We start from the raw sequence: 16,259 nt of genomic DNA on the forward strand, positions 1-16,259 counted from the left end.
TAGTTTTCTGGGTTTGGCGGGCTATTACCGTCGATTTGTGGAGGGGTTTTCATCCATAGCAGCCCCGTTGACCAGATTGACCCAGAAGGGTGCCCCGTTCAGGTGGTCAAATGAGTGTAAAGCGAGCTTTCAGAAGCTCAAGACTGCTTTAACCACGGCATCGGTATTGGTGTTACCCATAGGTTCAGGATCTTATACAGTATATTGTGATGCATCTCGTATTGATCTGTGTGCGGTATTGATGCAGGGTGGCAAGTTTATTGCATATGCTTCATGGCAGCTGAAGGTTTACGAGAAGAATTACCCCATTCATGATCTAGAGCTGGCAGCCATTGTTCACGCACTGAAGATTTGGAGGCACTATCTTTACGGCGTGCCATGTGAGGTATTCACTGATCATCGGAGCTTGCAGTATTTGTTCAAGCAGAAGGAACTCAATTTGAGGCAGAGGAGGTGGTTGGAGCTATTGAAAGACTTTGATATCACCATATTGTATCATCCCGGGAAGGCCAATGTGGTGGCCGATGCTTTGAATAAAAAGTCAGTCAGTACGGGTAGCCTTGCATATATTTTAGTTGGTGAGAGACCGCTTGCATTGGATGTTTAGGCCTTGGCCAACCAATTCGTGAGGTTAAATGTTTCTGAGCCCAGCCGTGTTCTAGCTTGTACAGTTTCTCGGTCTTCTTTATTTGAGCGCATCAGAGATCGACAGGATGACGATCCTTATTTACTTGTCCTCAGAGACACAGTGCGGCATGGTGGTGCCAAGCAGGTTACTATTAGAGATGATGGAGTTTTGAGGATGCAGGGTCGTATTTGCGTGCCTAATGTGGATGGACTTCGTGAGTTGATCCTTGAGGAGTCCCATAGTTCCCGGTATTCTATTCATCCGGGCGCCGCCAAGATGTATCAGGACTTGAGGCAGCATTATTGGTAGAGGCGAATGAAGAAGGACATAGTTGCCTATGTAGCTCGGTGCCTAAATTGCCAGCAGGTAAAGTTTGAGCATCAGAGACGGGAGCGTATCACTATGGATTTTGTTGTTGGACTCCCACGGACTCAGAGGAAGTTCGATGCAGTTTGGGTTATTGTGGACAGGCTGACTAAGTCAGCGCACTTTATTCCTGTGGCAGTTACCTATTCCTCAGAGCGGTTAGCAGAGATTTATATTCGGGAGATCGTCCGTCTTCACGGTGTTCCCGTGTCTATCATTTCTGATCGAGGTACGCAGTTTACCTCGCACTTTTGGAGGGCAGTACAGCGTGAGATGGGTACGCGGGTTGAGTTGAGCACAACATTCCATCCTCAGATGGACGGGCAGTCCGAGCGTACTATTCAGATCTTGGAGGATATGCTCCGCGCTTGTGTTATAGACTTCGGAGGATCGTGGGATCAGTTCTTGCCCCTTGTAGAGTTCGCCTACAACAACAGCTACCAGTCGAGCATTCAAATGGCTCCCTATGAGGCATTATATGATAGGCGGTGTTGGTCGCCAGTTGGGTGGTTCGAGCCAGGAGAGGCTCGGTTGTTGGGCACAAACTTAGTACAAGATGCCTTGGATAAGGTCAAGATTATTCAGGATTGATTTCGCATAGCTCAGTCTAGGCAGAAGAGTTATGCCGACCGTAGAGTTCGTGATGTTGTATTCATGATCGGAGAGAGAGTATTACTTCGGGTATCACCCATGAAGGGTGTAATGAGGTCCTGAAAGAAGGGCAAGTTGAGCCCTAGGTATATCGGACCTTTTGAGATTCTGGAGAGAGTGGGAGAGGTGGCTTACAGGCTTGCGTTGCTACTTAGTTTAGCAGTTGTTCATCCGATATTCCATGTGTCTATGCTTTGAAAGTATCACGGTGATCCGTCCCATGTGTTAGATTTCATCTCTATCCAGTTGGACAAGGATTTGACTTACGAGGAGGAGCCGGTAGCAATTCTAGCCCGGCAAGTTCGCCAGTTGAGATCAAAGAGTTACCCTTCAGTTCGAGTGTAGTGGAGAGGTCAGCTTATTGAGGCAGCTACTTGGGAGTCCGAGTCCGATATGCGAAGTAGATATCCCCACCTTTTCACCAGCCCAGGTACTTTTCTATGTCCGTTCGAGGACGAACGGTTATTTTAGAGGTGGAGAATGTGATGACCCAAAAGGTCATCTTATGTTTTAGAACTCGAATCTGCGCTCTTAAGCCTTAAAAATCTCATTTTTTTCCTCCTCGATTTGCGTGCACAGTCCGGGCAGGTTTCCGGAAAGATTTTATGTTGAAAATTGACGAAAATAAGAATTTTAGCCTTAAAAGTTAATTTTAATTGACTTCGGTCAACAATTTTAGTAAACGGACCCTAATCCATGCTTTGACGGTCCTGGTAGGTCCGTATCGAATTATGGGACATGGGCGTATGCCCGGAATCGAATTCGGAGGTCCCTAGCTCAAGTTATGAATTTTTGATGAAAATTAAAAGTTTGCAAATTAATTATTTTTAAGAATTGATTGATGTTTGGCATTGTTAGTGCCGTGTCCGTATTCTGGTTCCGGGGCCCGGTACATGTTCATTATGATATTTAAGACATGTTTGTGAAATTTGGTGAGAAACAGAATTGATTTGACGTGATTCGGACGTCCAGTTGAGAAAATAAAAATTTTAAAGTGTTCTTGAGAATTTAATTTGATTTGGTGCTAAATTCATAGTTCTAGGTGTTATTTTGGCGATTTGATCACGCGAGCAAGTTCGTATGATGTTTCTAGACTTATGTGCATGTTTGATTTGGAGCCCCGAGGGCTCGGGTGAGTTTCGGATAGGCCACGAGATGTTTTGGACTTTAAAAATCTGGTATTTTGCTGCAGCAGGTGTTCTGGCATGTCCTTCTTCCCGTTCGCGAAGGTCCTCTCACGATCGCAGAGAGTAAACTGATGAGGCAGGGATTTCTTCTTCACGAACGCGAAGGCTTGGTTGCGAACGCAAAGTGATGGGGGCGTTACCCTTCGCGAACGCGACAAGCCCATCGCGAACGCATAGTGTTAGGCATTGGGGAGGGGGAGTCAGTCGTTCCTTCATCGCGAACGCGAGCAATGCCTCGAACGCGAAGGCCAGGGGGAAGTAACCATCGCGAACAAGAGCTGGGTCTCGTGAACACGAAGGCTTGGCAGCCAGTACCCTTCGCGAACGCGACAGTGCTCTCGCGAACGCGATGAACAGTGTCGCCCAGCACTTAACAGAATCCAAAAACGGGATTTTAGCCAAAAATTCATTTTCTCAAAAATCAAACGGTGAGAGGCGATTTTTCAAGAGCCATTTCTTCCCCAAATTGTTGGTAAGTGATTCTAAACCATTTTCTTTCAATTACCCATTGCATTTCTTAAATTTTCAACCTAAAATCAAGATTTTTCATTGTAGAATTATGGGTTAGGGTAGAAACTAGGAATTTCAGGAATTTGAGAATTTAGACCTCAATTTGAGGTTGGATTCCAGAACCAATAATATATTCGGGCTCGGGGATGAATGGGTAAATGGATTTTGGTCCGAACCTCGGGTTTTGACTAAGCGGGCCCGGGGTCAATTTTTTGACTTTTTGGAAGAAAATTTGGGAAATTTAATTTGTGCAATATAATTGATTCCTTTAGCAATATTTGATATTATTTAGTCATTTTTAAATAGATACGAGTGGTTTGGAGGTGAATTCTAAAGGAAAAGCTGTGATTGAGAATTAAGTGGTCTTCGGAGCGAGGTAAGTGTTGTGTGTAACCCTGACTTGAGGAAATTAGGAACCTAAGATTACTTGCTAAGTGAAATTCATGTGAGCGGCATATATGTGAGGTGACGAGTACTTATGCGCCGCCAATTTACCTGTTTTCCATATCTCTGTTATTCTTATATTGTCCCATTCCTATGCCCAATTGCTACGTGTTATACTAGTGTTGTTCAATTTTTCATTCTTATCATGTTCACGGATTTTCTAGTGATAATTGAGTTTTTATTTCAAAGTTGAGATTGATATTATGGAACCAAATGTTGAAGTAAGGTTTGTACTTATTATTTTATCTCCCTGTTGTTATTTATGCATTGCATTATGGTAAGGGAGAGTGTTAATGCACGAAGAGTGATGTCGTGCCATATTGTGAGTGTTAATACACGAAGGGTGATGCCGTGCCATATTGTGAGTGTTAATGCACGAAGGATGATGCCGTGCCGTTTCTATTAATTTTATGGTGAGATTGAGAGTAAAAGCACGAAGGGTGATGCCGTTCATTTTTTCTTTACTGTATTCACTATTCCTGTTGATTCATGGTATATTGACTGCTCCGGTGATCATTCTGTTGTAGTTATTTATCTTGTATTCCCCTCAGTATGTTCCCCTCCCGACATTTTCTATTTAGTTCTTCATTTTTGTTATTTGCATATACATTGTTGAATTGTACAGATTGATTTGTAGGTGCCTTGCCTTAGCCTCGTCACTACTTCATCGAGGTTAGGCTCGACACTTACCAGTACATGGGTTCGGTTGTACTGATACTGCACTCTGCACTTTCTGTGCAGATTTTGATACCGGCTTGGGTTGATCGAGATTTTGCTATTGGTCTGCTGTCCGGAGACTCAAGGTAGATCTGTCGGCGTTCACAGACCTTGAAGTCCCCGTCTATCCTTTCTGTTATACTGTTTCTTTCGTTCAGACAGTTGTATTTCTTTCAGACTATTATTTGTAGTAAATTCTAGAATGCTCGTGAATGGTAACTCCATATCTGGGTGGTAGTAATTAATACAGTTTTATAATATTCCGTACTTATTATATTTTATCTTAGTTAATTATTGTTATTTACTGAATGGAAATAAGGAATCGGTTTAACGATTTTCTAACGTTGGCTTGCCTAGCAAGTGAAATGTTAGGCGCCATCACGGTCCCGTCGGTGGGAAATTTCGGGCCGTGACAGGAAGCTAAGGATGTTAATGCATCAGCTCTCTTATTTTTCTTTCCCGGCACATGTTGAATAGTTACTTCTCCAAGCCAACTTACCAATCTTTGAGCATATTTGTGATATGGTACCAACTCTGGCTTCTTGACCTCATAACTACCCAAAATCTGATTGATCACTAACTTGGAGTCTCCAAAAACTTGTAGTTGCAATTGTTTGATATCCACAACCATTTCAAGCCCAAGTATGAGCGCTTGATATTCAGCAACATTACTGGAGCAGCGTTGTGTCAGAGTGAAATAATATGGCAAAACTTCTCCTTGAAAAGTGATAAACACTATTCCAGTGCCATCTCTTTCACGATGTGCAGCGCCATCAAAATACATCTTCCAAGGAGGTTGAATTTCTATGCCCATTGCATCTTCATTGGGCAATTGATCAGACAACTCCCAATTATCTGGAATCAGATGGTCAGCTAGGAAATCTTCTAATGTTTGTCCTTTTATTGCCTTTTGAGGAACATACACAATTTCAAATTGTTGAAATTGGAGGTACCACCTCGCTAATCGATCACTTAAGACTGGTTTAGACATGACAAACTTGATAGGATTCACTCTTGAGACGAGTCGCACAATGTGAGCTTGGAAGTAATGCTTCAGCTTCTGAATAGAGAAGACAAGTGCCAAACATAACTTCTCAATAAGTGAATACTTGAGTGCATTTGGCGTCATCATCCTACTCAAGTAATAAAGTGCATTTTCTTTGTCTTCATTGTTTCCTTGAGCCAGAAACGCTCCTACTGACCTTTCCTGTGCTGATATGTATAATATTAATGGTTTTTCAGGTATGGGGGCTGCCAGTACTAGAGGTTTCATCAGATAAGACTTAATGCTTTCAAAAGCATTTTTGCAAGCTTGGTCCCATTCAAAAGGAACCCCTTTCTTCATGAGGCGACTAAATGGTTGGCATCCAACTAGATTCGAAATAAATCTTTTAAGATATGCGAGCTTACCTTGTAAGCCTATTCGTAAATATCCTTAGGCTCGGGAATTTTCAAGATAGCATCCACCTTAGCTTGATCAATTTCGATACCTCAGTGTCGAACAATAAATCGAGGAACTTCCCAGAAGTAACTCCAAAGAAACACTTCAATGGATTCATTATGAGTTGGTATCTCCGAAGCCGTTCAAATGCCATCCTCAAATCTTGCAAGTGATCATCTTTCTTCCTTGACTTTACCACCAAGTAGTCAACATAACACTCCACATTTTTATGAAGCATGTCATCAAAAATATTTTGCATGGCACGTTGATATGTAGCACCAACATTCTTCAAACCAAAAGGTATTACCTTGTAGCAGTATATACCTTTAAGGGTGCGAAAGGCAGTAAGTTCTTCATCCTTCGGTGCCATGCGAATTTGATTATATCCAGATGAACCATCCATGAAAGACATCGCCTCGTATCCAGTCGTGGCATTAATCATAAGCTCGGGGATAAGAAGAGGAAATTCATCCTTAGGACAAGCGTTATATAGGTCCCTAAAGTCAACACAAACTCGAATTTGGCCATTCTTCTTTCTTACAGGGACGATGCTTGAAATCCATGTAGGATATTTAATTTCACGAAAAAAACCAGCCTCAATAAGCTTATTAACTTCGGTTTCAATCAAGGGAACTAGTTCAGGTCTGAAGCGACGTTGTTCTTGCTTCACAGGACGAGCACCTCATTTGACAGCAAGATAATAAACAACCACCTTGGGGTCTAAACCTAGTATTTCTTTGTAGCTCCAAGCAAATACGTCTTTAAACTCCTTAGGTAGCTCAATATATTTGCTCTTTTCATCACCAGTTAGAGAGGCACTTACATATGTGGGCTTTGGATCTTCAACTACTCTGAGATTGACTTCTTTTAGTGCATCAACCGTTGTCTTCACCCCTTCTTCAAGCTCAGGTGGTACATCTTTATCGTCTTCATCCTCTTGAGGATCACCATCATTGAAAGATATGTGATGACATACATGAATATCAAGGCACTTTTCCTCAACTTCCATATAAGATGAAGTATTTTGTTCGTCATGAATGGTGATATGATATGATGACCCTACACTTTCTTCATCTTCCTCCCGTTCTTTAGTGTGAACTATAGTATGAGCCTTTGCTTTGAGGACCTCTCCACATGAAACTACAAGTTTGGTTTTTCGCCTCATTCTAGAAGGAATTAGACTTGGGCAGTCTGTGGTCAAAATCTCCTTTTTAGCGAAGATAGGTGCTCCAATCCTTCTATCACGTCCATGACGCTTGTTCTCCTTCTTCTTCTGTTGGTTGTTGATTTGACTTGGATTGCCACCCCTTCTCGACACGTGGCATGATTTTATTGGCTCATTTATTTGGTTTGGATTGCCAAATTATTTGACACGTGGCATAATTTTGTTGGCTCTTTCTTTTAACTTAGATTGCCACATCACTTGACACGTGGCATGAGCCTGGGCTTTAAGATGGGCTAATAGCCATTTGGACCTTGGGCTAATGGAGTGGGCTTATCATTTAATTTGTAGTCCAATTAAATGGACTGGCCATATATATATATATATATATATATATAAAGAGAGAGAGAGAGAGAGAGAGAGAGAGAGAGAGAGAGAGAGAGAGAGAGAGAGAGAGAGAGCCAAATTTACTAGCCACAATATTTATTTAGACTAATGTCTTGAATTTAATATGGTCCAAATTATTTTATGGATTTAAATCCGATAAAATATAAATGCTTACACTAACGTTTGGTTAGAGAGTAGATTTTTTTTTTTTTTAGAAAAATATTTTTTTATGCTACTCTCATCACCCCTCCCCATTTCCCCAAGTCTCTAAAAATTCACACAAACCCAAAAGAACTAATGTGCTGCTTTACTTTTTTACGCAAAAATAACATTGAAATTTGTGCTCCATAACTAAAAAGAAAATACTCTTTTTTTGGTTGAAAAAGAAATTGCTCTTTCTACAACATGAAAATAAAGTACTCATTTTATTGAAATAAAAGAAATACATCATGAAAAGAAAATACTTATTTGGTTGAAATGAAAAAAAAAGATACTTTTTTTACATCATGAAAAGAAAATATTTTTTTTGTGAAATGAAAAAAAAATTCTACATAAAAAGAAAGTATTTTTTTGTTAAAATAAAAAAAATACTTTTTTATATCATAAAAAAATACTCATTTGTTGAAATAAAAAAAAACTATCTACAACATGAAAAGAAAGTACTATTAATAATATTTTTATTTAGGGTGTGGTGAGGTGGATGGGGTGGAGTGGGTAGGGGTGGGGGTGGAGTGGAGTAGGTAGGTGGAGGTGTGGGGGTGGGTTGGTGGGGGCTGATAGGGATGGGGAATATGGTGGGGAAGGTTGAGAAGGAATTTTGAAAAATATTTTTCCTTCTCTTAATAAGGAAAACATTTCTCTCCAATTGGAAGAAAATGAGTTCATGAGGAAAATATTTTCCAAAATATTTAGGCCGATCAAACACGAAAAAATTAAAAAATATTTTTCTTCATACCAAACACACCCTATATTACAACTGATTTCTCTATTTTCTAATTACTTTCATCACTGGTGATCTTTTCGAGGAAACAAATTTATGGTCCCGGGGTAAATTTGGCCTGATAGCATAGGGGAGGTTAAATGTAAACAATATATGAAAGTTGAGGGGTATATTTGACCATTTTCCCTTTTAAGTATCCCTTCTATGATATTGTGCTCGAAACCGGCGCATAAATAAAATCTCACTCATGCATTTGCTTATTAAGGGATTGAACAACTTTAATCTTTTCAATTATAGAGGGTAAAAATAGCTATCATGTTTATTTCCGTCACATTTTTATTTTTGGATTTTTTTTAAAGTCAAAAACATATTTAGTCCTTGTTAATTCCAATTACAAAAGAAAATAAATTAATTGGATGGAAACTCTCTTATTCTATAACTCATCTATACACGCGGTTAGTTACTACCAGAACTAACTCAAACCACCATACCGTTTTTTTGTTTGTTTATACTAAGCTTTCATATAGAGGTATGACTCAACTATAAATTTTTAATATGTTATGTTCTTTTGAATTATTAACAAAGTCGGATGAGAAGAATCCAACAGAATAATAAAATGAGGCGTAACACTAAACAATTCTAAATCAAATAGGGTTAAAATGAGGCAGAACCTCGATAAATTAGTCATAATTTGTTTTAGTTATCGAATTCATAATTAAATATTTATATATATTTAATAAGTTTTTTTAATATAAATATAGAATCCAAGCAAAACTGGATTTGTCCATTCAAGGGTATTTTTGGCCTTTCCCTGCAAAAAAAAAAAAGAACGTTATTAGTCACAGCTGTTTTTGCCGTGTCATACTTTCCAAAAGTGTGTCCATTCAAGGATATTCATAAACCAACCGTGGCCTCGTGAATACGGTCTTTCTAGTTCAAAGTCTGTATTTTTTGTGTCATTCACGATTCAAGAAAGTGTTTTCTGTCGTTGTTTTTCAAATGCCTCAAGAAAGAACCAAACCCATGGAGAAGATTGCTCAATTTCGTCCCTCTGACACTGATCTGATAATGCAATTGTTGAAATTTGTGGCTGGAAAATGCTTACCAACTGAAGAATTGATTGTCTATGCAGATGTTTACAGCAAAGAGCCATGGCAGTTAATTGGGGACATGAATTCCAAGAAAACCCATTACTTTCTCACCCAATTGAAGAAGAAGAAGCCCACTGATGCCCGATTCAACAGAACTACTGGTAATGGGACTTGGACACAGCAGAATAAAGGCAAGCAAATTCTTGATGAAGATGATAGTCTGATTATTGGGTATAAAAGAAGCTTGACTTACAAGCACAAGAAAGACTCCTCTTTGAATGGCCGCTGGTTGATGATGGAGTATTTCTTGGCTGACTATCTTCTTCAGGAGTTGAAATCTGACGAAGCTAAAGAGTTTGTAATCTGTGCGATTAAGAAGAACCCCAGATCAGAAATCAGAGGAAACAATGCTGCTACTGTTGTAGAGTATAAGAGGTTCATCGATCGTGTCTTGCAAGAAGGGGTTCATCGCCAAACCTCAGGACCCTCAGAACAGAGTACTGTGATTTTGTCTAAGAACAGTCCTTTGATGTTGGTTCAGACTGATTCTGATGGATTCTTTGGAGTGCTGAACGTGGAAAATCAAGAATGCTGTTATCAGGAAGGTGATGAGGAGGAAGTTGATTGGGAATCTATATTGGATTTTGGGGATCATGGTTCAGTGCAGAATGACTTGCTTTACTGATTCTGGAAAATTGAAGTTTGGTAGATTTCTGAAAAGGGTATTTTTTATTCTTGAGTTTCTTTGAAATCCAAGATGACTTTTTTTTTTGATTTTGGGTACTTTTTGTTAGGATATCTGTGAAATATTAGGGATTTAGGAGCATGATTCTGACATTGACTTATTGGATATTTAGATTATGTTGGTGTTAATTAACAACCAACACATTTTTTCATCATCGATTTTGTGCAATGTAGATGATGTTGTCATTTTCTAAAGGTCTATGTAACACTTAGAGTTCATTCTTATTGTTTATAATGAAAAGTTCAATTATGAAAGATGCTCTTTTTTATTTTGCTTTTGCTCATTTGTTGATGTCCTGTTTCTTTGATTTGTTTGACATTTTCTCTTGATGTCTGTTTTGTGTTTTCCTGTTTAAAGAATTTTGTTGTTTCACTATTTTTAGGTTGTTGGTATAGGATCACTATTCGTATGATTTGTAATATCAAGCTGCTAAAAGTAAGACGACATCAGTAAATAGGAGAAGTCGGATTAATTTAGTACCTTAACAAAAACTTTCATTTGTAGCAATGAATATAGGAGGCTTGATGATGGGTCTTAAGAAGTGAAAACAGAATGCATAGGCCAGTGATGTTGAGCTATGCATTTTTTGGCATCTGAAAGTAATATTTCCTCAAGTTCACTGTCCGTTAACAACATCAAATTTTTTCTCTTGTACACTTCATTTGTGCACTCTATTAGTTGCTTCGCTAGTTGCTATATATGCTATTTCAGCTTCTTTGACTCTTCCCTAATACTCTTTTCAGCAACAAACTTATAAAGTCATATTTCCTCCAGAGTAGCTTATATTAGATGGACTCTCCCTATCTTTCCCACCCCAATCCCCACCTCTACATCCTTACTTTTCTCCAACTTATTCATGTTTCTTCTGCACCAAACAACTGAAATCTGATTCCAAGGTAACATATAACAAGGATAAATTACCTCAAGTTAATCACTTTAGCAAGATAAAGGTGAACAATTATGTTGAAGCAGAGCAAAAGTCTCATTTTCCATCCTAATGCCTCCAGCTTTAGTCCTATTGCAGAAATTCTAAAAAAGGCAGTTAAACGCAAAGTTTTTGCTGTCCGATTCTTCTAACGTGAATCATGATGGTGCTGCCCTACAGTTTAGCTCTTGATGGTTTATACTTTGTATCCTCCTTTTCATGTTCTCCGCTACCAAGATATCCTTAAGTTGTGCGCAACCTGCTATTTGAACAAATAACAACTTAATGGGGCACTTATAGGCCCAAAACAATTCCAAAAGTCTTTTTCTTCTCTTCTGATCAATAGTCGTTGATTCAATTCTTCATCCTTAGACCAATCCACCTCATTAATTCAAGCAATTCCCTACGGAAATATTACAAAGAAAAGCTGAGTTACTGGATCAATTTCCTTTTCTTGAGTTTTATCATTTCAAATTGGTGAAATATATTTGCATCATACTATTTAAGAACATACATGCCAAAATACTAAAGATAATCGAAGGTCCAGGTGATCAACCTGTCCTATCTACAATTTTTATGATAACAACGACAGCAAGTATGACTGCAACCATCCATAGTTCCATAATGGTCAAATGAATATGTATGTACTTCATGAACTGCAACTTTTGTAACTTTACCCCCTTAGCAGTAGGAACATAATGAGGCCACTAAAAAGACAGATTGCGCAGAATAATGTTCCATTTTCTCTTGATCTTCGGTTCTGCCCTTTTCTCAATTAAAGAATTTTGTCGTTCATTATTTTTTATCGTTATGTATGGGAAACATTGAATTTAGTTAGTTAATATCTCTAAAGATGACTGCCAAACACCTTATCAAAAAACTATATGTTCTTATCAAAATAGCATGAGGAATTGTTCAGGAGGTGATCTGTAGAGTAAGCTTGAAGGCTAGATTGGCAAGGAGAATAGAGAAGCTCAATTTATATCCTTAACGAATGTGTATGATGAATACTAAGTAGTTTTGTTTTTAGCTGTACATATCTCTTTGGTAGATAAAATACTTTTAATTACTAAAAATAAAACTGCCAAATACCGTCTCTTTCATGAGGTCTACTGCATATAGATATAGTTGGACTCACATGATGATAAAAGATCAAGCACTGTGATTAGTAGTAGACTAGTGGTAATAGTACAAATTCAAAAAAGAGAGGTACTGTGATTTTTGCAGTCTGCAGATGCTCAAGTTGCTAGGAGTTTTGTATTCTCTAGGTTCTAAGCATCATACTGCATAATACGTCAGCTGTTGCTACTGTTGGGAAAACAGTCGACAAAACAAAGTTAACATTGCTGCAATAGCCACCAGACTGGAGAAATACAATAAGTCTGCTTATGTTGATGTTTCTGGTTCCGCTCCAGTGGTGTTGTGGTGCTAGCCAGTTTTTATCTGGGACTTTTTATGTGCTTGGATATTTTGAACTGAATATTGGTTAGAACTTATATCTATTTTCATTCTTATTGCATTTCTAAACTACCTGCTTATGTTTATTGTTAACCAAAGAAAGCTACTTGTTTACATTGTGCTTCACTCACATAGAATCAGCTTCAATTTATTTTGATGATCGGAGTGTTTTTCTAAACTACCTCCAGGTAATTTTTCTATTTTTCCTTTTTCAGTAGTAGCTTCACTTGTGTTCACTTCATTCTGACATGAAAATCTACTTTCTCACCTGTTCAAAACAAGAAGCAATTGCTACCTGATGATCGAGTTTCACCCATTAGAATCACTATTTGTCATGTGTTTGTGTTTAAGTACGACGGCCAAAAATGGTTAAGGGGCAGTACCATTGAGATCTGTTAGCTGTCTATCTACGGGTTATGCATTCTTTCAACCAAATTTTCTCACAAGAAAGAAAAACTACGACGTTCTGTTTGACATGTTTCAAAACTCCTTTACAGCTATTCCAGTGAAGCAAGCTACAGAATATTGGCAACTTCTGCTCTTATCCATAAATTACTGTCACGACCTCAAATTCCCTCCGTAGGATGTCGTGATGACACCTAGTCTCTAAAACTAGGTAAGCCTAATAATGCGGAATAATAATAAATATCTGAAATAAATAAACTACAATTCAAACAATTTCAACTCCCAAAACCCGGTAGAAATAAATCACAAGGTTCTAAGAAATTATTCTCAATGTCTCTATATATCAAGGTCTAAATAAAATAAAAGGAAGCAACATAAAATGATAGAAGGGGACTCCGGAGTCTGCGGATGCTGGCAGATATACCTAGAAGTCTCCGTGCGCAGGTAACTCACTGACGTCTAGGCTGGTAAGATGTACCTGGATCTGTACAAAAGGATGTGCAGAATCATAGTATGAGTACACCACAACGGTACCCAGTAAGTGCCAAGCCTAACCTCGGTAGAGTAATGACGAGGTCAGGTGAGACCTTACTGGAATATAATAATGGCATGGTAAAATGTTTAACAATATAGTAAAATAAAATGACATTGAAAATGAATCAAGTAGTATGTCACCATTTAATTACGCAAAATAATGGCAAATGATATCTCGTGGAAACAAAACAGAATTTCCTTTCAACATTAAGAAAATCACAACAAATAATCAAGGCAATTGCGGCCATAAATCAATATCAACAAGGGCACTCCCGAGGTACCGCCTCGTAGTCCCAAATCATAAATAAATTTACAATATCACATTTCCTTATCTCACCGCGGGAGCCTTCACAATTTATTTTAAAGAAAATATTTTTCCCGAAATAGCATCCCGCGTTTTAGCCATCCTTATCACACCGCATGACTTCTAGTAGTTTCCCCTACTAGCCACACGTATCAAGCCACCCTTATCTCACCGCATGCATTTCAATACCCAGACCTTATACCACCACATGCGTATCAATATCACAATTTGCACCTCAAGTGCTCAAATAATTTATCTTGTCAAAATAATTCAACAACAATATTTTTCCACAATAAAGAGCTCACGGCTCATGCCAAAATAAATCATCAATAATATTTTTCTACAATAAAGAAATCGCGGCTCCATCACAATGAGTATAAAAATCTTACAAAAATATTCAAGAATAAATAATTCAGGAAAATAATATTTAAAAATCTTTAATACGTTGCATTCAATATCAAATTTAAAAATGTCAAATACTTCATATTAATAATGTTTAATTTAAAGAAAATCACCCTTCAAATAATGCACAGAGTAAAAGAAATCAAGTTTCAACTAAACAGGTATAACAATTAGCAGGAAAAGGTCAAACAATTTAAAGTATATATCTCAGACCAATGATGAAGAATATAACAAGATAAAATAATTTAATAAATGCGCAACAATGATCTACATAATTTAAAAATATAATCTTTCACATTTAGCCCGTGTACACACTCGTCACCTCGTGTACACGACTTTCAACACATTTCAATAATCACATCAATATCAATTATAGGGAAAAATTTTCCCACACAAGGTTAGATAAGTCACTTACCTCGACTTGCTCCAATTTAACCAAGTATTATGCTTTTCCACGATTTTCCAACTCCGGTCGACCGTATCTAGTTACAATTAATTCGATACAGTCAACAAAAATTATAGAAATCAATTTCATAAGAAAATATTACATTTTTCAATGAAATCTGAAATTAGCTCAAAACTTGCCCGTAGAGCCCACATCTCGGAATCCAGCGAAACTTACAAAATCCGATAACCCATTCAATTACGAGTCCAACCATACCAGTTTCACTCAAATCCGACTCCGGATCGACACCGAAATCTCAAAAATTTGTTTCTATGAGATTTCTAAAATTTTTCAAATTTCAATCTCAAAACACTAATTAAATGGTGAAAACAATGATAGGTTCGTGTATATTGATCAAATCCGAGTTAGAATCACTTACCCAAATTTTTTTCCTTGAAAATATATAAAAATCGCCTCTATTCAAGCTCCAATTCGTCAAAAAGGCAAATGGGACGAAGTCCCCTGTTTTTATAACTTACAGATTTGTTAGGGAGCTCGATTTGTCAAGGAGCTCGATTTAGTGAGGGAGTCCGATTTTGACAGGGAGCTCGATTTTGTGAGGGAGCTCAATTTTGTCAGGGAACTCTATTTTGTCAGGGAGTCCGATTTTGACAAGGAGCTCGATTTTGTTAGGGAGCTCGATTTGTAAGGGAGCTCGATTTGTCAGGGAGTCTGATTTTGACAGGGAGCTTGATTTTGACAGGGAGCTCGATTTTGCGATTTTGTCAAGGAGCTCGATTTTGTTAGGGAGCTCGATTTTGACAGGCAGCCCGATTTTGGCAGGCAGCTCGATTTTGACAGCATTTCCAGCAGAAAAATTGCAGCAGCTAAGTCCCACTTTTGATCCGTTAACAATCTGAAACTCACCCGAGGCCCTCGGGACCTCAACCCAATACACCAACAAGTCCTAAAACATCACACGAACTTATTTGAAACCTCAAATCACATCAAATAACGCTAAAATCACGAATCATACTCCAATTCAAGCTTAATGAAACTTAGAATTTCCAACTTCTACATTCGATGACGAAACCTATCAAATCAAGTCCGATTCACCTCAAATTTTGCACCCAAGTCATAAATGACATAACGGAGCTTTGAAAATTTTCAGAACTGGATTCCGACCCCGATATCAAAAAGTCAACTCCCCGGTCAAACTTCCAAACTTTAAATTTCTATTTTAGCCATTTCAAGCCTAATTTCACTACGGACTTCCAAATAAAATTTCGATCATGCTCCTAAGTCCAAAATCACCATACGGAGCTGCTGGATTCATCAAAACTCTATTCCAGGGTCGTTTGCACATAATTCGACATTCGGTCACTATTTGAACTTAAACTTTTAAATCTTTTCATCAAAATTCTGTATCTCGGACTAAGGACCTCGGAATTTAATTACGGGCATACGCTCAAGTCTCAAATCACGATACAGACCTACCGGAACTGTTAAAACACTAATCCGAGTCCGTTTGCTCAAAATGTTGACCAAAGTCAACTCAGTTGAGTTTTAAACATCTA

The 16,259-nt window shown here is 38.2% G+C and overlaps 2 protein-coding genes across 2 annotated transcripts; one reads left to right on the plus strand and one right to left on the minus strand.

The window, feature by feature from the left end:
• Nucleotides 1-3,329: 3,329 nt before the first annotated feature.
• On the minus strand, nt 3,330-5,848 carry LOC138907327 (uncharacterized). The gene is made up of 2 exons (XM_070197924.1): nt 5,003-5,848; nt 3,330-3,362 (listed from the first exon to the last, which is right to left on the minus strand). The coding sequence occupies exons 1-2, from the start codon at nt 5,846-5,848 to the stop codon at nt 3,330-3,332; spliced, it is 879 nt and encodes a 292-aa protein (XP_070054025.1).
• A 3,563-nt stretch (nt 5,849-9,411) lies between these two features.
• On the plus strand, nt 9,412-10,537 carry LOC104118168 (NAC domain-containing protein 41-like). The gene has a single exon (XM_009629361.4). It carries the CDS (start codon nt 9,433-9,435, stop codon nt 10,207-10,209), a length of 777 nt encoding a protein of 258 aa, XP_009627656.1. The 5' UTR covers nt 9,412-9,432; the 3' UTR covers nt 10,210-10,537.
• The last annotated feature ends 5,722 nt before the right edge of the window (nt 10,538-16,259 follow it).

The sequence above is a fragment of the Nicotiana tomentosiformis genome, chromosome 3 (assembly GCF_000390325.3).
Source record: "Nicotiana tomentosiformis chromosome 3, ASM39032v3, whole genome shotgun sequence".
NCBI classification, from domain to species: domain Eukaryota; kingdom Viridiplantae; phylum Streptophyta; class Magnoliopsida; order Solanales; family Solanaceae; genus Nicotiana; species Nicotiana tomentosiformis.

Excerpts from the sequence above, each read along its gene's own strand:
- LOC138907327 (XM_070197924.1), bottom strand. The coding sequence starts at position 5,848 with ATGAAGAAAGGGGTTCCTTTTGAATGGGACCAAGCTTGCAAAAATGCT. Across the intron at positions 3,363-5,002 it reads ACAAATATGCTCAAAGATTG|GTTGAAAATTTAAGAAATGC; the intron begins GTAAGTTGGCTT and ends TCTTGATTTTAG.
- LOC104118168 (XM_009629361.4), top strand. The coding sequence starts at position 9,433 with ATGCCTCAAGAAAGAACCAAACCCATGGAGAAGATTGCTCAATTTCGT.